Source organism: Staurois parvus, unplaced genomic scaffold (assembly GCF_062004578.1).
Source record: "Staurois parvus isolate SC_StPar_1 unplaced genomic scaffold, SC_StPar_1.0 ptg000806l, whole genome shotgun sequence".
Taxonomy (NCBI): domain Eukaryota; kingdom Metazoa; phylum Chordata; class Amphibia; order Anura; family Ranidae; genus Staurois; species Staurois parvus.
The window spans coordinates 397,410-421,918 of record NW_028318602.1 but is presented as its reverse complement, the minus strand read 5'-3'; the positions used below and the strand labels follow the sequence as shown (position 1 = coordinate 421,918).

Here is a 24,509-nt window from a genome sequence, read left to right as displayed (position 1 = left end):
AATGACCCGAACAACCTCAGACCCATCTCCCTGCTCCCATTTACATCTAAACTCCTCGAGCGCCTAGTCTACACCCGCCTATGCTCTCACCTCAACGACAACAACCTCCTTGATCTCCTACAGTCTGGCTTCCGTCCCCTACACTCCACCGAAACTGCCTTACTCAACGACCTGCTAACCGCCAAAGCTAATGGCCACTATTCAGTGCTCCTACTCCTTGACCTCTCTGCGGCCTTCAACACAGTCGACCACCCCCTCCTCCTCAAAAAACTACACTCCCTCGGCCTCAGAGATTCTGCTCTCTCCTGGCTCTCATCCTACCTGTCACAACGCTCCTTCAGCATTACCTATAATGCTACCACCTCCCCCTCACTCCCCCTCTCTGTTGGGGTCCCTCAAGGCTCTGTCCTCGGGCCCCTTCTCTTCTCCATCTACACCTCCTCCCTTGGCCAACTCATACACTCTCACAGCTTCAACTACCACCTCTATGCCGACGACACACAAATCTATCTCTCAACCCCCCACCTCACCCCCTCGGTCTCCGCCCGAATCACACACCTGCTGAGCGACATATCAGACTGGATGTCGCTCCACTTCCTTAAACTGAACCTCTCCAAAACAGAGTTTCTTGTCTTCCCCCCAGCCCGGACACCACCCCCCATTAACTTCTCTATCACATCGAACAACGCTACTATCAAACCCGCCCCGCAGGCCAGAGTACTTGGTGTCATTCTGGACTCCAACCTATCCTTTCAGCCCCAAGTCCAATCTTTAACAAACTCGTGCAGACTCCACCTCCGCAACATCGCCAAAATACGCACATTCCTAACCCCAGAAACCACTAAACAGCTCATCCACTCCCTCATCATATCACGACTCGACTACTGCAACTCCCTCCTCACTGGACTGCCTCGCTGCTGGCTATCCCCGCTTCAGTCGATCCTGAATACGGCTGCCAGACTCATTCACCTTTCCAACCGCTCTGTCTCCGACACCCCCCTCTGCCAATCCCTCCACTGGCTTCCGATTGCGCAACGGATCAAATTCAAAATCCTAGCGCTGACGTACAAAGCTGTCCACCATACTGCCCCGAACTACATCACTGACCTAATATCCAAGTACCACCCAGCACGCACACTCCGCTCCTTACAAGACCTCCTTCTCTCTAGTTCCCTGGTCTCCTCCTCCCATGCCCGCCTCCAGGACTTCTCCAGGGTGTCACCCATCCTCTGGAACTCCCTGCCCCAACCCATCAGATTATCACCTACTCTCCTCTCCTTTAGGCGCACCCTGAAAACCCATCTCTCAGGGAAGCATACCCCACCCCCTGCTAACTTGCCGACCTCCTCCACTCTTCCTACCACTCCATCCCCCACAGCTATCTCCTCCTGTGCCACCATCCCCTCCCTCCTAGATTGTAAGCTCGAAAGAGCAGGGCCCTCAATCCCCTCATGTTTTGCATTGTATTGGTATTGTTCTGTCACATGTTCTGTCCCCCTCTGTAATGTACAGCGCTGAGCGAACTATTGGCGCTTTATAAATACTGTATAATAATAAAAATAATAATAATAATTGGAGGAAGGGTTTAGGAATTACAGCTCTTCAGAGTAGGCATCCACACTTTTTCAAGGAACCAAAAGTAAATGGACAATAGACTCAAAAGCTGTTTCATGGCCAGGTGTGAGCTACTCCTTTGTTCTTCATCAATTAAGCAGGTAAAAGGTCTGGAATTGATTCCAAGTGTGGTATTTGCATTTAGACTCTATAGAACCTACATCATGTGTTCAAAGGAGGTGTCCATGCAAGTGAAACAAGCCATTATAAGGCTTCAAAAACTAAATACATCCATCAGAGAGATAGCAGCAACATTAGTAGTAGCCACATCAACAGTTTGGTATATTCTGAGGAAAGAACGCACTGGTGAGCTCAGAAACATAAAAAAACATAGATGTCTATGGAAGACAACAGTAGTGGATGGTCGCAGGATCCTCTCTATGGTAGAGAAAAACCCATTCACAACATCCAGACAAAAGAAGGACACTCTCCAGGAGGTGAGTGTATCATTGTCAAAGTCTACAATCAAGAGAAGACTTCACGAGAGCAAATACAGAGGGTTCACCACAAGTTGCAAACCATTCATAAGCTTGAAGAATAGAAAAGCTAGATTAGACTTTGCCAAAAAACATCTAAGGAAGCCAGACCAGTTCTGGAAAAGCATTCTTTGGAAAGATGAAACTAAGATTAATCTGTACCAGAATGACAGGAAGAAAAAAGTGGGGAGATGGCTTGGAACAGTTCATGATCCAAAGCACACAACGTCAACTGTAAAACATGGTGGAGGCCGTGTGATAGCATGGGCATGCATGGCAAAGTTGATTAGATGGCGCTTCACAGTACACATGGACAATGATTCAAAACACACTGCAAAAGCAACCCAGGAGCTTTTGAAAGAAAAGTGGAGTCAGTCACCTGATCTCAACTCAATTGAGCATGCATTTCACTTGCTGAAGGCAAAACTAAAAGGCAGAAAGACCAACAAAGAACAATTAAAGACAGCTGCAGTTAGAGCCTGGCAAAGCATCAGAAAGGAAGAAACCCAGTCTTTTGTAATGTCCATGGGTTCCAGACTTCATGCAGTCATTGCCAGTTTAGGATTCTCAACAAAGTATTAACCACATGCCGCCCAGCCACTGTATAAATACGGCAGCAGGGCGGCATGGCTGGGCAAAACCACATTTTAAAACGTGTGTTTTTAAAACAGGTAGGAGGTGCGCGCAAGGCACGTCGCCGCCCTACCTGTCCCGCCGATCACAGCCGCGGATGTCAGTTGCCGGGTCACAGCCGGTCGTTACCGGCTATGTCCCGGCGATCGGCGGCAATCGCTGACAGAGAGAGCAGCTGCAGTAGCTGTGCTTTCTGTCAGTTCCCTGACAGCTCCAGGACATTCTGATCGGGACAGAAGAGCCTCTCTCTCCCGATTAGCAGAGTTCCCGCAGTACACACCCCCGCCCCCTAGTAAAACACTCCCCTCACACAGTTAACCCTTTCCCTGAATAATAAACTTAACCCCTTCCTCCCCAGTGCCATTAGTACAGTGTCAGTGTTTTTATTTTGCACTCGTCACTGTATTGGTGTCACTGGGGATGTCAGTGACCCCAAGTCAGTACCCCCCAATGTCAGAATGTCCGCCGCAGTCCCACCATAAGTCGCTGATCGCCGCCATAAGTCACTGATCGCCGCCATAAGTCGCTGAAATACTAAAAATCCCAGTATCTTTCCCGCCATTTGTAAACGCTATAACTTTCACGTAAACCAATTAATTTACACGTATTGGTTTTTTTTTTTAGCAAAGACATGTCGCAGAATGCATTTTGGCAGAAATTTATGACTAAATTTGATTTTTAAATTTTTTTCTACTGGACATGTTTTATAGCAAGTCCAAAATAATATTTTTTTTCCTCAAAATTGTCAGCCTTTTTTTTTTATAGCGCAAAAAATAAAAAACTGCACAGGTGATCAAATACCACCGAAAGAAAGAATTTGTGGGAAAAAAAGGATGTAAATTCCATTTATGTACCGTTTTGCATGACCGCGCGATTGTCCGTAAAACTAGTGCAGCGCTGTATAGCAAAAAAATGGCGTAAATTGCAGTATCTATACCAGGGGTGGGCAAACGTTTTGACTTGAGGGCCGCAATGGGTTCATATACTGGACCCGGGGCCGGACCAAGAGTAGATGAATGATGTGTATGTGTCATCCATAGTAAGTATAGTAATATTCCCCCATAGTAAGCATAGTAATTAATCCCCCATATAGTAATTCATCCCCCATAGTAATTCATCCCCCATATAGTAATTCATCCCCCATACAGTAATTCACCCCCCATAGTAATTCATCCCCCATATAGTAATTCATCCCCCATAGTAATTCATCCCCCATAGTAATTCATCCCCCATATAGTAATTCATCCCCCATATAGTAATTCATCCCCCATATAGTAATTCATCCCCCATAGTAATTCATCCCCCATATAGTAATTCATCCCCCATAGTAATTCATCCCCCATTGTCAGGGCAGGGCTGTGGAATGGACAGGTAGGCCTAGTGGCAGGGTAAGGCACTGGCTGACGACAACCACCACCAACAGACCGAAGTCCCTCAGGGCGCGGAGTCTAAGTCCCAGGCTGCCCTTCACCAGGGCCCCTGATGGTGGGGATGGACTTGACGCAGCCAGGAACCAGGTCGCGGCCCCCGAGACACCCCGGCTGCGGTAATGGCCACCGCCAATGGCGTGTAGCTGGTGAGAATGACAATAGCGTAGTCAGGCAAGCCGAGTCGACAACAACAGGACAAAACAGTACAGAACAGTAGACAGAGAATCACAGGTCACAGGCCGGGTTCAGCAACGGAAGGTCAGATCGAAGGAAAACACAGAGAATGGTCTTAGTCACAAGCCGAGTCAGAATACCAGAAGAGTCATGAGCATATACACAGAGCTGTAGCAAGACCAAGACACAAGACACAAGTGCAAAGAGCATGTGCGGATCACAGGCTTATATGTACTCAGCCACACCCCATGGGGGATGGACCTCAGAGACCTGAAGGCATAAAAGCTTCCCACCATGCTCAGCAGAAATCCAAGATGGATGCCAGCACATGGAGTAACATAACCTCTGGGAAAAGGTAGGACCTTGACACCCATATAGTAATTCATCCCCCATAGTAATTCATCCCCCATATAGTAATTCATCCCCCATAGTAATTCATCCCCCATATAGTAATTCATCCCCCATATAGTAATTCATCCTCCATAGTAATTCATCCCCCATATAGTAATTCATCCCCCATAGTAATTCATCCCCCATATAGTAATTCATCCCCCATAGTAACTCATCCCCCATATAGTAATTCATCCCCCCTATAGTAATTCATTCCCCATATTAATTCATCCCCCATATTAAGTCCCCAAGTCCCCCCTGTGTCAATTCACTTACCTTTGCTCCGCGCGTTCCTCTCGCCGTGTTCCTGCGCCGTTCCGGTCTTCAGGGCGGACTGTGAGAGGAGCCTAGCTCCCCTCACGTTCCTCACGCTGCCCCGCCTACACACATTCTGACAGCCGATGTTTGCCACGCTCCGCGGGCCGGATTAAAAGGTCCGCCGGGCCGTAGTTTGCCCATTGCTGATCTATACCATAGTTTGTAGACGCTATAACTTTCACACAAAGCAATATAAAAACTTATTGGGATTTTTTTTACCAAAAACATGTAGCAGAATACATTTTGGCCTAAATTTATAACTAACTTTGAGTTTACTATATATTTTTTATTGCTGAGAGTAAAAAATATTGTTTTTCTTCAAAATTTTTGGCTTTTTTTTGTTTATAGCGTGAAAAATAAAAAGTGCACAGGTGATCAAATACCACCGAAAGAAAGCACTATTTGTGTGAAAAAAAGGATGTAAATTTCGTTTGGGTGCAGCATTGCATGACCGCGCAATTATCAGCGCCGAGTAGCAAAAAGAGGCCTGGTCATTAGGGGGGTAAATCCTCTGGAGGTCAAGTGGTTAAAAATAAACATTATATTTATGATTGTATTCATTACATTTGAGCCCCTGAAAATGGAGGAACAGCCGGTGTGGAGGATATAATAGAGGGCGGAAATTTTAAAATGGCCTTTCTGCTAATCACCAGTGCATGCTGAGTATCTTGGAAGCTCCATGGGTTCCAGACTTCAGGTAGTCATTGCCAGTAAAGGATTCTCAACAAAATATTAAAAATTAACATTTTATTTATGATTATATTCAATTGAACAATTACTTCGGTCCCTTGAAAAAGGGGGGATGACTAATCTTAAGAGCTGTAATTCCTAAACCCTTCCTCCAATTTGGATGTACATACCCACAAATTAAACCTGAGAGTGTGCACTTTCAGCCCATATCCATTATATAACTATAGCCTGAATATGTAAATACCTGAAATCTAAATCTAAAATTGTGCCTGTGTCCAAACATATATGGACATAACTGTATGTATTACTTTGGGCAAATCCAGTGAATCTCCACAAAAAAAAAGTTAGAGACGATTGTGAATAGACCTTTAAACAAGGAATACTTAAAGCAATACTAAAGGTTATTTTTTTTCTTTTTAAAGAAAAACATTTTTTAAATAGAAAACATTCACCTTACGTGCTCTGCACAGTTGTTTTGCACAGAGCAGCATGGATTCTCCTCTTCTCGGGTCCCCTGCCGGCGCTCCTGGCTCCTCCTTCTTCTTCGGAAGCTTGCTATGGGGGCATCTGAGCTCTCCCGAGACGCTGTTTTGTGTGTCCATTCACACAGGGAGTCGCAGCTCAGCTCCGCCCCCCATCTCCTCATTGGCTCACTGGCTGTGATTGACAGGAGCAGGAGCCAATGGCTCCTGCTGCTGTCTCAGCTAATGAGGAGGCAGAGACCCAGGACTGCCGAGGTTCTCGTGCACATCGCTGGATCACAATGGGGCTCCGGTAAGTATTAGGGAGGCTGGGGGGGGGGGGCTGCTTCACACAGAAGGTTTTCTTTCACCTTCATGCATAGAATGCTTGAAGGTAAAAAACCTTGAGCCTTTACAACTACTTTAATAAGAAAGAAAAGGCCTTATTGGTCCCTCTAGCTCCACGTGCCCCCATTATATATTACCTACCTAAAATACATAAGGATCCCGTAAACGCACCTGGGCAACCTATAATTACTGGAATTGATTCTATCACTTCCAGAGTGGGGAAATACATAGGCATATACCTCCAACCTGTGGGTAAAAAGATGCCATCATATCTTGAAGATGCAAGACATCATATTATCAATTTACTTAATTATCAGGAGTATAAGAAAGCTGCAGGATGGTGACAGCAGACCTCACATCTTTATACACACCAACTACGCTTTGGAGCTGTTGAGTATTATTTAGATCTTAACTCAAATTTGCCCAAACAAAAAGATTTTATTATGGAGTTGAAATTTGCAGCCTTTCGGAATTATTTTTGGTTTGGGGTCAATACTTCCTACAGAATATCCCCCAGTCTGGCTAATTTGTTCATGATCCGGTGGGAGGAGAGCCCAAATTGGCCTTGTGGGCCAGATATATTGACAATGTGCGCCTCGTATGTGAGGGAACATTAGATCCTTTTTTTTTTTTTTAATCCAAATAATTTTATTGGAAAGTATAAGGCTCTCCAGCCCTTTATGGAGACAACATTCAAGGGATTGATTTAAGCTATGAAGCTAGTCAGACAGAAATTAATTTTTTAGATTTCAAAATATCCAATGATGGGAATAGATTTGTTACATAACTCTTTTATTCCACTTGGCAATTGTCACAAATCTTGGCAGCATTTTGGTCCTAGAAGTCAGTTAATGTGCATTAGGCATAATTGCACTAATTTGCATGACATTTCGGTTTAGGCAAATACTTTGAGGGATAGATTTATAAAAAAAGGTTATGAAGCTGAACAACTGGAAGAAATTATCACTACAGTGAGAAATATGGATCAAGTTTTTATTGCCCTCCAATATTTTAGACCCCCCCCCCCATCTCTTTTGTTTTTTCAAGATCTAAAAGGATTCTTTTCCTGTAAGAAATGCTCTATCTGCCAAATTAATGAATGCAAGGAAAGGAAAATAGATGCCTTTTCATCCTCAGTTACACAGAGCAGATATTTCATTAAATCTTTTATCACTTGCTCCTCAGTCAATGTAGTCTACATGCTTCAGTGCACGTGGGGTCTCCAATATATTGGTAGGACCACACATGCACTAAGTACCAGATTAGGAGAACATTTGGGTAATATTAGAGGTTTTCGTAACCAAAGTGTCTCCAGACATTTTATTATAGTACACAATAAGGACCCTTCAAGGATATAATTTTTCCGGCAATAGATTCATGGCGCATTGGAGAGGGAATGCTATCACAAGAGGAATTTCCAGAATAGAAACTAAATGGATCTTTGACCTCACACCATACATGCCTTAACCACTTCAAGTCCGGACACTTTTACCCCCTTCCTGTTCAGGCCAATTTTCAGCTTTCAGCGCTATCACACTTTGAATGACAATTGCGCGGTCATGCAACACTGTACCCATATGAATTTTTTTGCATTTTTTGAGACAGATAAAGCTTTATTTTGGTGGTGTTTATTCACCACTGGTATTTTTATGTTTTTAATATATAAATGAAAAAGTCCAAAAATTTTGAAAAAAAAGTTTTTTTCTTATAAAATTTTGTAAATAAATAATCTTGCTTCATAAATCTTGGCCAAAATGTATTCAGTTATCTTTTTAGTAAAAAAAAAAACCCAAATTAGTTTATAACCAAAAATTATAATTTTTAAAAAGTTTTTTTACATTTTTATTTTTTTTATATTATTTATGTTTTTTGTTTTTTTTTACATACTGTCACCCATGGTGACACTGTACTACTTGTGGGGAGTTATGAAGATTTTTTTTTTTTTTTACACTGATTGCTTTTACAGCCTTTATGGGTGTAAAAGCAATCATTTCTCCTTCTCTCTGGCTTCATTCTTGCAGCCATTGAGAAATACTGTGTGAGCTGTGATTGGTCACAGCTTGTCACATGGTACAAGGCTGTTGTGAATAGCCTTGTACCATGTGACCTCTGTGATCATTCACCGATTTCACACGTACTAAGTGACATCTTGCTTACTACTCTTCATGTGATCACTGATTGGCCAAAAAGTGATCACATGATCAGGACCTCGCACAGAGGTCCCGTACAACGATCGGTGTTCCACTGTGTCCGGCCACCCGCCCCTGCACTGCTCCCGTCCGGCCCATGTATATAAATGTGGTCAATGTTGACTGGGATGTCAACGCATTTATTTATAATGCATAAATACACTTACCTCCCCTACTCTCCACTGTTCCATATTTTACATCCATATTTTTCATATGTCTATTTTAGCAGTTTGTTATTTTGTATTAGTCAATCTTCTACCTATGTGAAAGGATTTGGGTTGGTTGGGTGATGTTCAGCCTTAGTTTGTTTTATATGGGTGTATCCCCTTGGACCTTTATTTTCATTGTTTATATTTTTATTTTCATTCCCATTTTTTCTTTTTAAACATTATATCCTCATTTTGATATTGGTGTGCCAATTTTATATATCGCCACTAGATGGTGAATTTTATACAGGTTGCTAGTTGCACAACTTTTTGTTTTTTGCTTTTATTGCCTCATTTTAAACACCTCCTACTGTTGTTTTCTTAATTTTCAGCTATTTCTATTTTTATACCTGCTGTCACAGATGGGGTGCTGCTTTTGCGTGAGTGCCGCGTTGATGGAGGGTTAAGATGCAGTTAAACACAACAGTTTAACTAAAGCAGGATAACTCAAGCAGCAGGAAGATACAACAACAAGAAACTCTACTGCATGCTGGACGGACTGCAAGCAAACACCCTGGGAAACATCTCTTACAAGTTTGAGTCCCACTCTGTGTACCTTTTAATATGTCCCCTTTACTGCTCCTTTTTATATTACTTTCCTACGTTCCCAAAATCTCACTTCTTTACCCCTCTGCTCCACCCCAAAACTTGTAAATCTCACCCTCACTGCTACCATCTCCCTACTACTGCTCTCATCACCTCCTGCTGATACTTTACTCTCCTGCTGACCCAAACACCAGGACTGGAAGGCATGTGCACTCGTGTACATCCCGCTCCCATGTTACTTTCCTCACCCTTCTTCTTCTCCTAACCTCTGGGGATTTCTCCCCAAACCCTGGTCCTCCAATATTTCACCCCCACACCAGGCATCCTCTTTCTTCCGGGAATAGCCGCAATCCCTTCAATTTAACATAGGTCCCCGTGCTCCCAAAAACCACCCTCCCTTTTTCATGTGCGCACTGGAATGCCCGCTCTGTCTGTAATAAGCTCACCTCTGTCTATGACCTTTTTGTCTCCCGCTCCCTTAACCTACTAGCAATTACAGAAACTTGGCTCCAAGCAGCAGATTCTGCTTCTCCCACAGCACTTTCCTATGGAGGCCTCATCTGGACTCACTCACCCAGACCCAGTGGTCGGAAAGGTGGTGGGGTTGGTTTGCTTCTATCCCCACTGAGCACCTTTCAAGTCCTCCCTTACCCTCCCTATCTATCCTTCTCTTCTTTCGAGACTCATTGCATCTGGCTGTTTTCTTCCATTTCTCTGAGGATTGCAGTGATCTATCGACCTCCTGAACTGGTGTCCTGCTTTCTTGATGATTTTTCCACCTGGCTACCCTACTGTCTCTCCTCTGAACTACCCACTATCATTCTCGTTATTTTAACATCCCTATTAATGTCAACCCGGCTACAACCCAACTCTTCAACCTAACCTCATCTTTTGCATTAGCACAATGTATACAGTCCTCCACTCACTCTGATGGGAATACATTAGACTTCATTTTCTCCCATCTTTGCACTCCCTACAACCTCACTAACACCCCCTTTCCTCTCTCTGATCACAATCTCATCACCTTCATAGTGTCCTCGTCTTCAAACACCTATCCCTCCAAGCAGCAAACAATTACCCGCAGAAACTTTCACAACTTGAACCCTGCTCCTTTTCACTCTGCAACTGACTAACTCTATGACAGAATCTCTCCCCTGTCCTGCCCTGACCTGGCCACCGCTGTCTACAACAGTTCGCTTTCATCCGCATTAGACTCACTTGCTCCTCAAACAACACTAAGCATCAGGCCCCGACCGTTACAACCTTGGCAGACTGACGACACCAGAAATCTTAAACGACATAGTCGTGCGCTGGAGCGATTGTGGCGTAAAACCAAATCCCAGCAAGCATTCACCCGATATAAATCTGCTTTCTTAACACACAAACAAGCCTACTTTATCACTCTTATTAATACCTTGTCATCCAGTCCTCGTCGTCTCTTCTCTACTTTTAACTCTCTACTTTCTCCACCTCCACCCAGTACCTCACTCACTAATCACGAGATTGCAAATCATTTAAAAAACAAGACTGATGCAATTCGTGGGGGCATCGCCACTGCACAGACATCCATCCCACTTAGCATACCTTATAATAAACCTCCCTCAACACTTTCCTCTTTTGACCTTGCTACTATCGAAGAGGTCACTAAGGTTTTCTCAGAAGCCCATCTCACTACCTGCCCCCTGGATGCTGTTCCCTCACAACTACTACGGTCACCCTCTTCTACCAGCCTATGCTCCCTCACTCACATCTTCAATCTTTCCCTCTCTACTGGTGCCTTCCCCTCCCCTCTAAAGCATGCGCACATCACTCCCATACTTAAAAAGCCCTCCCTGGACCCCACCAATCTGAACAATTTAAGACCCATCTCCCTGCTGCCATTTACCTCTAAACTCCTAAAACACTTAGTCTACAATCGCCTGAGCTCCCACCTCACCGACAACAACCTTCTTGAGTCTCTTGACCCTTTAGTCTGGCTTTCGCTCCCTACATTCCATTGAAACTGCCCTACTAAAACTCACTAATGATCTACTAACAGCTAAAACCAATGGCCACTACTCCGTACTCTTACTACTTGACCTCTCTGCGGCTTTTGATATGGTTGACCATCCCCTCCTCCTCAAAAAACTCCACTCTCTTTGTCTCAGCCCGTGCCCCCTCCCCTGACTTCTCCATCAAGATCAATAACACAATCATCATTCCCTCCCCTCATGCCAGGGTGCTAGGTGTAATCCTAGACTCCCATCTTTCCTTTCACCCCCAAATCCAATCATTGTCCAAATCTTGTAGACTTTACCTCCGCAACATCTCCAAGATACGCTCGTTCCTAACCTTTGGAAACCACTAAGCAACTTATTCACTCCCTTGTTATATCTCGCCTTGACTATTGTAACTCCCTCCTCATTGGCCTACCGAATTGCAGGCTACCCCTCTTCAGTCTATGAATGCTGCTGCCAGACTTATCCACCTTACTAACTGTTCTGTATTTGCCACCCCTCTGTGCCAATCCCTCCACTGGCTTCCCATTGCCCAACGGATAAAATTCAAAACATTAACAATAACGTATAAAAACATTTATAACTCTGCCCCAAATTACATCAACGATCTTGTCTCTAAATATCACCCAAACTGCACTCTCCGCTCCTCGCAAGACCTCATGCTCTCTAGCTCCCTTGTCTCCTCCTCCCATGCTCGTCTCCAAGACTTTTCCAGAGCTTCCCCCATTCTCTGCAACTCTCTATCCCAATTTATCAGACTATTGCCTACTCTGCTCACTTTTAGGCGATCTCTGAAAACCTCTCTCTTCAGGGAAGCCTATCCTGCCCTCAGATAATAATGGAATCGTCTACTCTTCCAACCAGTCCATCCCCCACAGTTACTAAATTTTGTACCACTAGCCCCTCCCTCCTAGATTGTAAGCTCCAAGGAGCAGGGCCCTCCTATCCCTCTTGTATTGAATTGTACTGTTGCTGTATTGTCTCCCGTTATATTGTAAAGCGCTGAGCAAACTGTTGTATAAACTGTATAAATCCTGTATAATAATAATAAATAATAATTGGAAGTCTGCCGTAGGCCATCTTCCTTCCTGGCTGGAGAGCCTGTGTATACATGGAATTGTGATTTTTACATGCCAGTGCTTTACCAATTAAATAAAGCTTTTTGGGAAGGATTTACACTATGTTGGGTTTTCTACCTCTATTTTCTGTATGAATCTGATGTATTAGTTACCAAAGGATTTTGAGTGCAGATGTACATGCTTATTCAAGCACATCTTCTGGGGACCACACTAGAGGAGACCTCCATGGGATTGATATGCTGATGCGGTCCATGACCTTTCTTTAATCAGAAGGACATGGCTATCTGTTCTGTCTGAGCAGTTTCCAATAAAGTTTCTTGTGGATGATACCAGTAGTGTGCGACCCTCCATTTCAGACCACATGGGCTCAGTGCCGGTCTGCGCCTGCCCTTTACAGCCCAAGTCTAAAGATTTACTAAAACCAATAATAATTGAACTCAGTGGCATGTATTTAATATAACAAAGAGTAGATACATTTATAGTCTTACAGCTACAACCGGTCCTTTGAGGGCAACCATAATGCTGATGCAGCCCGCAATGAAATAGAATTTGACACCATGATCTAAAAGTTTGAGTTGGGAAATGTTCATTCATACAGACTAATGCAGAAAAGGATATGCCCATGTGGGAATGGCTACCCACACTTTCCAAATTAAAGGTCAGCAGCATAAGCTGCCAGAAGGGCTCCAAAACAACAAAAGAAAGTCTGTGCTAGAAGAATCTTCACCTAAGATAATGTTAACGCCAAATTTTTGGCAACAACTTATAGAGCCTGGAGTCTTGGTTGCTGTGAAGCCACTATAACCTGAGCTAAGTAACTTTTAGTGTATTCCTATTGTACGGAGACCATTGTTCAAGCTCATTCACTAGGAAATGTAGGTAGTGTGTGCATGTGGTGTATGTATATCTGTAAAACTTCGTATGTTTTGTATTATTTTCCTACAGTTAATAGTAGTTTGTACAGCATTCTTGGTTAGTATAAGCACATAATACACTACAGAGGTTTATGCTTCCTTGATTTTACTGGAAAATGTCCTTGAAAAAGATACAAAAAAAATATGGTACTTCAGATTGAAGTACATGAAATTGATAAAGACTATGATTTATAAAACAAACATATGTGAAGACAAATGCCAAATTGCATATAGATGTCCACAAAAGGTGATATTGTGCCTGTTAGTCCACAGCTCAACACTCGATGTTCTGTGATAAATAATCTCTGGCGTGAAGTTTGTGGTACAATAATGCACTTACCAGAAGTACATACAATCTGAGCGTTGTATGTACAGTTGCAAGAAAAAGTATGTGAACCCCTTGGGATTACGTGGAGTTTTGCATGAATTGGGCATAAAATGTGCTCTGAAAGTCATCTAAGTCACAACAATAGAAGAACACAGTCTGCTGAACATAATACTACACAAACATTAGATGTTGCCATGGTTTAATTGCACATAACATGTAAACATTCACAGTGCAGGGAGGAAAAAGTATGTGAACCTTTGGACTTAATAACTGGTTGACCCTCCTTTGGCAGCAATAACCTCAATCAAACGATTCCTGTAGTTGCAGATCAGACTTGCACAACGATCTGGAGTAATTTTGGACCACTCCTCTTCACAAAACTGTTTCAGTGTAGCAATATTCTTGGGATGTCTGGTGTGAATCGCTCTCTTAAGGTCATGCCACAGCATTTCAATCGGGTTGAGGTCAGGACTCTGACTGGGCCACTCCAGAAGGCGTGTTCTGTGCTGTTGCAGCCATTGTTTTGTTGAATTACTTGTATGCTTTGGGTCATTTTCCTGTTGCATCACCCATCCTCTGCGGAGCTTCAGTTGGCAGACAGATGATCGTACGTTTTCATGCAAAATGTCTTGATAAACTCTGGAATTCATTTTCCCATCAATGACAACAATCCGTCCAGGCCCTGAGGCAGCAAAGCAGCCCCAAACCATGATGCTCCCTCCGCCAGGTTTTACAGTGGGGATGAGGTTTTAATGTTGGTATGCTGTGCCTTTTTTTCTCCACACATAGTGTTGTGTGTTCTTCCCAAACAACTCAATCTTGGTTTCATCTGTCCACAGTATATTTTACCAGCAGTACTGTGGAACATCCAGGTGCTCTTTTGCAAACTACAAACGTGCTGCAATATTCTTTTTGGACAGCAATGGCTTCCTCTGTGGTGTCCTCAGCATGTACTCCATTCTTGTTTAATGTTTTCCTTATTGTAGATGTGTCAACAAAAATGTTCGCATGTGCCAGAGATTTCTGTAGGTCTTTAGCTGACACTCTGGGATTCTTCTTTACCTCATGCAGCATTCTGCGCTGTGCTCTTGCAGTCATTTTTACAGGACGACCATGCCTAGGGAGAGTAGCAACAGTGCTAAACTTTCTCCATTTGTAGACAGTCTGTCTTACCGTGGATACATGAACATCAAGGCTTTTGGAGATACTTTTGTAACCCTTTCCATCTTCATGCAAGTCAACAATTCTTGATCGTAGGTCTTCTGAGAGCTCTTTTCTGCGAGGCATGGTTCACATCAGACAGTGCTTCCTGAAACCAGTAAACCCAAAACAGGTGTGTGTTTTTTAAGGGCAGGACAGCTGTCAGCAACACATCCAATATCATCACACTGATTGGAGTCAAGGTTGGCTCACTCCTGGCTCCAATTAGCTCTGGGAGAAGTCATTAAGCTAGGGCCTCACATACTTTTTCCTCCCTGCAATGTGAATGTTTACATGTTATGTGCAATTAAACCATGGCAACATCTAATGTTTGTGTAGTATTATGTTCAGCAGACTGTGTTCTTCTATTGTTGTGACTTAGATGACGTTCAGAGCACATTTTATGCCCAATTCATGCAAAACTCCACATAATCCCAAGGGGTTCACATACTTTTTCTTGCAACTGTATATATAATCCGTAGTGGCAGGTCTGGTCATCGGTTATGGCGACATCCGGTGCTGTGGCAGACTCACAGGAATGGTGTGATTCACACTTGGGGGTCAACTCAGATCCACTGGAAGGTCCAAAGTTGTCCAGACTCCTGATAATACTCTGCAGGGTGCTCCACCTTGAAAAGCTCGCAAAATAAGGAGCCAGGGGGCAAAGTGGCACCAATAGTGTGATATTGCTTTATTATAAGTAAAGGATCCAAAATAAATTGTAATGCACTCACATGAATAAACATAGTATGGCCATCAGGCCTTCCTCAAAGGCTCATACAGGTACTAGGGCGTCAAGTTGAAGGATTCCCCTTACATGTTTCGTGCAACCAACACGTTCTCATTCACTAGGTAATGTAGGTAGTGTGTGCATGTGGTCTATGTATATCTTTAATACTTCGTATGTTTTGTATTATTTTCCTACAGTTAAAAGTACAGCATTCTTGTTTAGTATAAGCACATAATACACTACAGAGGTTTATGCTTCCTTGCTTTCAATGGAATGTCCTTAAAAAAGATACAAAAAAAGATATGGTACTTCAGATTGAAGTACATGAAATTGATAAAGACTATGATTTATAAAATAAACATATGTGAAGCACACATAAAAGATACAGATTTAGGGTAACATACCTGTTTAGCTGTCTGCATGTTGATATTCCAACACCATATCTAGGAATCGGGGATACTACAGGCTGGCTATCGCTGAGCCATCCATCATAATCTCAACTTCATAAAACTGAGCTTTGCTGTGTCATATAGAATGTGATCTTTACTTGACTAATATTGTATTTTGCCTAGGAATGTTTCCATTTCCCTAATAATGGAGTCTGACATAAAAAAATAAATTGCAAAGTGTAATACCCACAACATCGAATCAAAACCCATATAATGCTAGTCCAACTGTATAAAATTGGATTATGGTTGCTATGTTAAGATAAAATATAGCTCTGCTTCCTATTATTTGCTTCAAATATGGCAAGATTTTGTGGATTAAATGATTGAACAACATTCCTTCAAAAGCAAAATAAACAGAAAGCATTCTACAGAGAAGTGTGAAACAATATTTTTTGGTTTGAGCGAGGCAGGGTTTGATCCCAAGTAGGGTTCTTGCATCTCTAGAACCTGGCAGAGCGAACACACATATGAAGCTCAGTTATGTATCCTAAACTGAACTCTGTATATACTCCTGTGGGGAATCCACTAAAAGGCAGAGATTACTAGTACTTTAGTGGACTAGTAATAAAATAAATAAATTCACAAGACACAAGAAAATTACTAATTGCAAGGCCCTTAAAGCAGAATTTCACCTAAAATCGGAAGTTCTGCTGAACCTCCTCCTCCCTTTCTCCTCTGCCACCAATATAAACCTTTTTTTTTTCAGAGAGTGGGTACCTATTTCTGACAGGTACCCAGAAGTTCGCCCCCCTCCCTGTTCACAACCTCCTGGAACATGTCACATGACCCAGGAGGTTGCAAGACCATGCAGAAAGCGGCTTCCAACACTAAACACAGTAGTGCCAGGGACCTGAAAACCAGCAATGAACCGGCCCGGGTGAGGACAGCACTGGATTTCTGGACTGGTTATTGGTTGGCTGGGTATTTAAAGAAAGCAATTACAGTATTTTTTTAAAAATTACCAAATATCATCTTTAATAAAATGCATTAAAACCAGAAAATCTGTTTACCTGTATCAATGCAAAATAAATCACTATAAAAGGTTTTGCCTGCCATCCCTCCATGAACAAAGAGCTTGGTTCCCACAGCGACCATGATATGACCATGACGTGGTTTTGGTGCAACGCCAGATGTGTCATGCAGTGTCCATGTCAAATTAGCTGTAAAAATATTTACATAAAAAACATATTATTACGTAAAAAGCATGAACACCAAAGCTGTAGCAGGTGATAGAATATAAAGTGCATCTTTAGCCAAAATGTTCGGTTTTTGTTTATTGCTGAATGTGTACCTTTGGAGAGATTTCATTTCACTTTCTGTACTGAAGGAACAACAGGAAGTAGGACTCTCTCCATAACAAAAGAAAATCCTTTGTTATTGAAACTGGTGTCCCTACTAGACTATTTCTTCTCTTTTCAGTGAAAATGGTAAGAAATTTAATTTTCCATTACTTTTTGTTCCAGTGAAAATATGGTCCCTTTTGTTTTCTGTGTAAATAATAATAATTGCTGCAGTTTTCTGCACCACTCCACAGGTGCACAGAAAACACCAGCAGGGAGACTTCCTTAGACATGAGTGGGTGATTAGTGCAGTTGGGGGTAATTACAAGAATTCCCTGTATTCCCTGTTCAGTAGCTGAAAGCCAGCTTCTCCTCCTCTCCCTCCAGTGGCTTTCAGCTGTCTCATGCAGACCTATACAGAGAGATTGGTTCTTGTAATTGCCCCCCTCCCCCCACTGCACTGATCACCCCTAGACTATCCATTGGATTCTCCTTGCTGCCTGGGCCCTCCTGTATGCTCCATTGCCCCCCCCCCTTCCCCCTGCAGCACTGCTGGCTTCCCTCCTCTCCTGCCAGCTGCAGGGGGGATCCTTTCAAGATGGAGAGCGGGGAAGGGGCCAGTAAATATGTTGTTTACCCGCCATTCCTTTTCTAAATAAACACAGTGAGTAAATTGGTACCGATCGCTCCTTTGTCCATTCATCACTGAAGCATAGTAAACAGTGTTTACCATGCTTCCGTTTATGAATGAACAGCGGATGCTGTCTCCTGCTCTTTCATCAGCAGTGCAGCTGAGGCTGCAGGGAAAAGGACTGAGAAATGTTTCCTCAGTCCCTTTCTGTGTCTCAAAAGTGAGACATCAGGGGTCTGTTTAGACCAGGGGTCTCCACATTTTTCAAGTTGAGAGCCACACTGTAGATTTTACAAATATTTGTGGGCAAAAAAAAAAAATCAGTTATTTATAAATGAATGAAAATATTTACATTAATGTCTTTTTTTTTTTATAATCATCATGATATGATTGTTTTACTAAAGTTGTTTCTCTTCTTTTCTCAAAGGGAAGACAATTTGAAATAAACTTTAATAAAGGCTGAACAAAAATAAATTCAAAGAAAGACCTGAGGAAAAAGCTCCGCTTCGAAACGCATTACCGCCCATTTACGTCATCACGTTCCAATGTTGATGTCACGTCCGCCCCGGCGCCATTTGCGTTTTACGCCGGTTTCCCTGCGGCGGCCGGCCGCTCCCAGATATCCGTCCCAGCCACCAGTTTGATGCTTGGCTCCCAAGATTGCTTCAGGCCACGTCACGGGTAACATGCCTTAACCTTTCATACTTCTTGTGAGTTGCCAATTGTCTTTTATGCCAAAATTGTTATTATTAATGCTGCACTTAGTCCGGCACCCGTCTCTTCTCTTTCTTACAGAGTCCAGCTTTACTCTGAGGGTGCTGCCATTGATGCTGCTGTTTTTTGTCCATTGCTTTTGGGAACACTCACAGCTTGTTCACCCCCCCAACCCTTTGAACTTTATTGATGGACTTTTTGGATTTTTGGACTTTTCAGTAAATCCATTACCTCTCCAGCACCAAATATTTACTTATTGTACAAAAATAAATTAAGTCTGCATCTTTCAACACAGATTTGGCAATTTGAAGTACACAGCAAAACATAATGCAAATAATTGTGTGATTCATGTTCTTTGACCAATTTAACGCAAATGATGAAGCTATTTTTTTTTTTTCAAAATTTCGCTGAAACTGAGTTTTTCATGCTTGAGGAGCCGATTATTAGAATGTACTTCAAATGATCATAACTTTGCTTGATATTTGGACATATTTCATTTTTGGAAATGTTAGTTTTTGGTACAACATACCTGTGTGAACAGATAAGTCTACAAGCAAATTGCTTAAAATTTGGAAACTGCTCAGGCTGCAAAGATTTATGAAATTGGATCAAATTTCCTTCTTTATATTTGTCTTTCAGCATGTCATCTGATTGTAGAGCAATAATTTCCAATGGAAATGGAGTATGGAGTGTTTGAACAATGCAGTCAAAAGGAAATTGAAACAGTTTTATTGTATCTGCACTCCCATCAAGATCAGAAAATCACTGCTAAAATTGTTTTTGCAAGTCCTGAATGATTTCAGTTGCAAATGAAGAAAGAAATTCTGTTTCACTTTCCTCATGAAATTTTTCACAAACTATGAACTTACACCTGTCCTTCAAATAGCATCAGTTTTGCCTAGAATGACTTCATGTGCACAAATAGGTCACAAATCAAATTAGTTTCACCTTGCAATTTCAGATTTAGTTGATTCATATCATCTGTCAAATCTGAAAAAAATTCTAATTTCCAAAGCCAGTCAGTGTTGATTGGTTTGGGTCGATTCTTTTCTGTGAGAAGGGAATTCATCTATTTCTTCTTTGAGCTGAAAGAAGCATGATAGTACTGTTCCACAACTAATCCATTGAACTGCTGTATAATAAAAAAGTCAATGTACTTTGAATCTATTTTTTTCAGAAAATTTCAAAACTGGTGATGATTAAGCCCATGAGATTAAATGAAATTCACTACTGAAACAACAGGTTTCAGAACCCAAGACATATCCAGATATTTTCCACACAGTTTGTTGATGGATAATGGGCTTTGAGAATCCACCTCACAAGCTTTTGTGATTTGTCCAACCAAACCCAGACATGTTTTTGCCTCCATCATTTGTCACGCATTGTTTATTCTTCTCCAGGTTATATTCTGTCACAGTTTTGTGCAGTTCTATCAAGATATCTTCTCCAGCTACTGTGCTGTGCATATGCCATGCACTGATACCAATTTTTGTGCATTCAAATTCACTGTCGACACCACAAATGAATACTAAAAGTTGTGATGTATCACACACATCAGTTGATTCATCAAGTGCTAAAGAATACACCTGAACATTTTTACTTTTTCTGTAATTTGATTAAGCATATTGCTTCTTATATCCTCAATTCTATGAGCAACAGTATTTGGCGCAACACTTATAGTTTTGAACAGGTTTGCTTTTTCTGGGCATAACTCTTCCACTGTTTCAATACACTCTTTGATAAGACCTCTGTCAGTGAATGGCTTTCCTGTTTTAGCCAATGCATGAGCTACTTTGTAACTGGCTCTGGTTAAAACATTCTCATTTTTCTTTTGCATAAATAGAGCTTTTTGGGAAAGCAAATTGAATTGCACTGATTGAAATGTTTCCAAACACTGTTTTCCTGTGAATTTTGGAATAACTTTGTTCATGTTTGATCTCATAGTGCAGAAGCAAATTGTACTCCTTTTTTTTTTTAATTTAAATATTTATTACATTTTTCATGTTAATACAAATACCAAAAAGGGAAATAATTCTCATACAAATAGACATTTATAACATTTCTACCTTTCCCCTTCTAAAAACTCTTTTCTTTCCCATCCCACCACCCCCCCCTTCCCGCCCCTCATCCCCCCTCCTCCCCCTCTGCAGACTCTAGCCCATTCTAATCTCTCGAGGCTTATTAATTTTTAGCAAACATCCTAGTTCATAGTTTCCTATATTTCTCTTTCAATCCTGCTCTTTCCCACTTTTCCCATCTCCTATAATAAACTCTCATCCTATCTTCCTGCATATGGTATGATCTTTCCATTCTACCTATCTGGTTTACTCTATTAATCCAGTCTTCCTCCTTCGGTACCTCAGATTTCTGCCAAAACTTGGGTATCAACCCTTTCGCCGCATTTAAGAAGTACCATACACCGGAGTCTTTGTATTTATTTACAGATGTCTCCACATTGTGTAGGAGGCACGTCGTTGGGTCTAACCCTATGTCAATTTCAGTTATTTCTTCAATCACTTTGACTATTATCTTCGAAAAACCTGGATTTTCAGACATTCCCACCATATGTGAAACACCGTGCCTATCTCTCCACATCCTCTCCAACACATTTTTGAATTTTCCCCATTCATCTTGTGCTCTACACTCGGTGTAATGTGCCATCGTGTCACACACTTATAATTAATCTCAACCTCTCTCATACTAACATTATCGTGTATCAATCTAAACATCTTTCTCTGTTTGTCCTCGTCAAACCCAACTCCCATATCCCTTTCCCATTTTGTTATAAAAATTAACTTTGTGTTTGTGTCTAATTCTGTGAGTATTCTATAAACATTTGAAATACCGTGCTTCCCATCCCTTCGTGTTTCTAACAACCTTTAAAACATATTCCACTCCTGTTTTAATCTCAGGGGTTTCGGTAGATTTCCAATAAAACATTTCAATTGATGATATTTCCACTCATCTATTCTAATAAAGATATCTCCCTTCTTCTCTATTAAATCTTTAAGTGATCTCAATTCCCCCTCCACCAAAACATCTCTCGGTTGGGTATCCTCCTTTCTAAACCATCTCCCTGATATATTATTCTTTCCCGGGGGAAAGTACTCAGTGTTTGTGAGAGGCATTAATATAGAATTAAATTCCCATTTCATGTTTTTGTGTAAATTGTCCCATACCCTTAAAACATTTAAAGTGTAGATACTTGTGCTTTCTTTAATTCCTCTAAACTGTGGTGGAACCCATATCATCTGACTCAATCTAATGCCACTAAGATCATTTTCAATTGTTACCCAGCTTTTCCCCTTATGGTTTCATGTCCAGTCATATATTCTTGCTAAGACCACTGCTTTATAGTATCTCTTGACATCTAGTAGACCCAATCCCCCTTTCTCTTTAGTCCTACTTAATGTTTCATATGCTATTCTAGGTTTTTTATTCTTCCATATGTATCTTGTTAACATTTTTTTCATTATCTTAAAGAAGGCCTCTGGAATTTTAATTGGTACCATTTGAAATCTATACAGTATTTTCGGCATAATTACCATTTTGACTAGGTTTATACGTCCTATCCAGGATGGGTTTCCTCCTTCTAGTCTTTTTAAATCTTCCCTGATCTCATTTATGAAAGAGATATAGTTTAATCTATACAAATGCTTAGATGAGGCAGTGAGTTTTATTCCTAGGTATTTTATCTCTTTTTCTCTCCATATAAAGGGGAATTCTTTTTGTAGTTTTTCTTTTTCATTCTTTGATATATTAATATTCAGGATCTCTGTCTTCGTTGGATTAATTTTTAAATTTGATAGTTCACCGTACTCCTTCAGAATCTTCATTATATTTGGGAGAGTTATTCGGGGATTCCCCACATAGAACAATAAGTCGTCCGCAAAGGCCGCTACTCTATGTTCTATGGTTTCTATCTGAATTCCCTTTACCGATCCACTGTTCCTTATTATTGACAACAGAGGTTTGAGTGACAACACATATAGTAAAGGGGACAGTGGGCAGCCCTGTCTTGTACCATTAGACATTCCAATGGGTTCTGATCTCTCCCCATTTACCGTGATGATTGCAGTAGGCTCCCTATATAATTTACTTATCCACTCGCGCATTCTATCACCTATCCCCAGCACTGTTAAGTTGTCCATCATAAAGCCCCAGTCCACTCTATCAAATGCCTTCTCTGCATCAATTGACAAGAGCACCACCGGGGCTTTCCCTTTTCTACTTTTCTGAATAAGCATCAGGGTTCTCAAGCCGTTATCTCTACCTTCTCTCCCTAGTACGAAGCCCACCTGATCTCCATGGATCCATTCAGGCATTAGATCTTTCAACCTGTTTGCTAACACCTTTGCATACAGTTTAGTATCTGTGTTCAATAATGAGATAGGTCTATAGCTGGAGCACTGAGATGGGTCTTTTACCTCCTTGTGAATAAGTACTACATGGGCCTGTAGGGATTCTCTCCTCACTTCCATCCCACCTCCCAGAGCATTCATATATTTCTCCAACTTGGGTAACAGTACTTCACTAAATTTCTTATAGTACTTAACTGTATAGCCATCCGGGCCTGGGCTTTCCCCCCCCCCTGTGCTTCTTGATGCTGTTTTAATTACTTCCTGGGAAATTTCTGCGTCTAAGGAGTTCAACTGTGCTTCACTTAGTTTTGGTAATCCCGCGTTTTTTAAATATATCATCTTTTTTTCATTGATTCCCTCTTGAGCTTCTTTTAGAGAACCTTGGGGACTAATATTATATAACTTTTTGTAATACTCCGTAAACACTTGAATAATCTCTTTAGTTGAGTGGACCAACTCCCCCTTTGAACTTTTTATCTTTTCTATATAGTTCCTATTTTTCTTTTTATTCAAAGCTCTCATTAGGTATTTTCCTGGTCTGTCTCCCCATCTATAGCTCTCGTTTAAAACCCTGTTGTATACTCTTCTCTTCTCCTCATCCATCAACCTCTCTAGCTCATCTTTTTTGTCCAATAACTTCTGTCTCGTGTCTTTTGCTATTTTCTTCTTGTGGATCTGCTCCAAGTCCAATATTTCTTTTAAAAGTCCGTTGACCCTCTCTCTTCTTTCCTTTTTCTTCCTTGCTCCTGCCGCAATCAAGATTCCTCTTATGAATACCTTGTGGCTTTCCTAGACTGTAGCTATCGATACTTCCTCTGTTTCGTTCTCCTTAAAGTATACCTTAATCTCTTTCTCGATTTTCTGAGCTAAATCCTCATCCAGAAGAAGAGCCTCATTTAACCTCCACCCTAATCCTCCAGTCCACCTTCTTCCCCATCCCATTTTCATTACGACCGGGGCATGATCCGAGAACGTCCTTGTCTCTATGTCAATTTTAACCAGATGATCTATAAGTTGATGGTCTATTAAGATGTAATCTAATCTCGAGTATATCTCATGTGCATTAGAGAAGAAGGTATAGTCTCTGTCTTTCATATGCATCATTCTCCAGATGTCCACCAGTTGATATTCATGCATCACTTTTTTCAAAGCTCTCAGAGACCTACTCCCCTCTCTTTGCACAGAAGAGGTATTATCCTTTTGTGGGTCCATACAGAAATTTAGGTCTCCTGCTACTATCAAGCGCCCTTTTTTAAATTCCAATAATTTTTTCAACAGACCCTTCATATACATCTCCGGGTTTTTATTAGGGCAGTATATATTGGCTAAAGTACACTCAATCCCCTGAAGT

At 41.6% G+C, this 24,509-nt stretch overlaps 1 protein-coding gene across 6 annotated transcripts in view; it reads right to left on the bottom strand.

The window, feature by feature from the left end:
• The window catches only part of RABEPK (Rab9 effector protein with kelch motifs), a 534,413-nt gene that overhangs the window by 169,924 nt on the left and 339,980 nt on the right, over positions 1-24,509 (bottom strand). For all 6 annotated transcript variants that reach the window (XM_089654844.1, XM_089654843.1, XM_089654847.1 and 3 more), the window contains one exon: positions 17,183-17,332. In XM_089654844.1, coding sequence (XP_089510970.1) covers positions 17,183-17,332 — 150 coding nt within the window. The remainder of the gene's footprint in view (positions 1-17,182; positions 17,333-24,509) is intronic.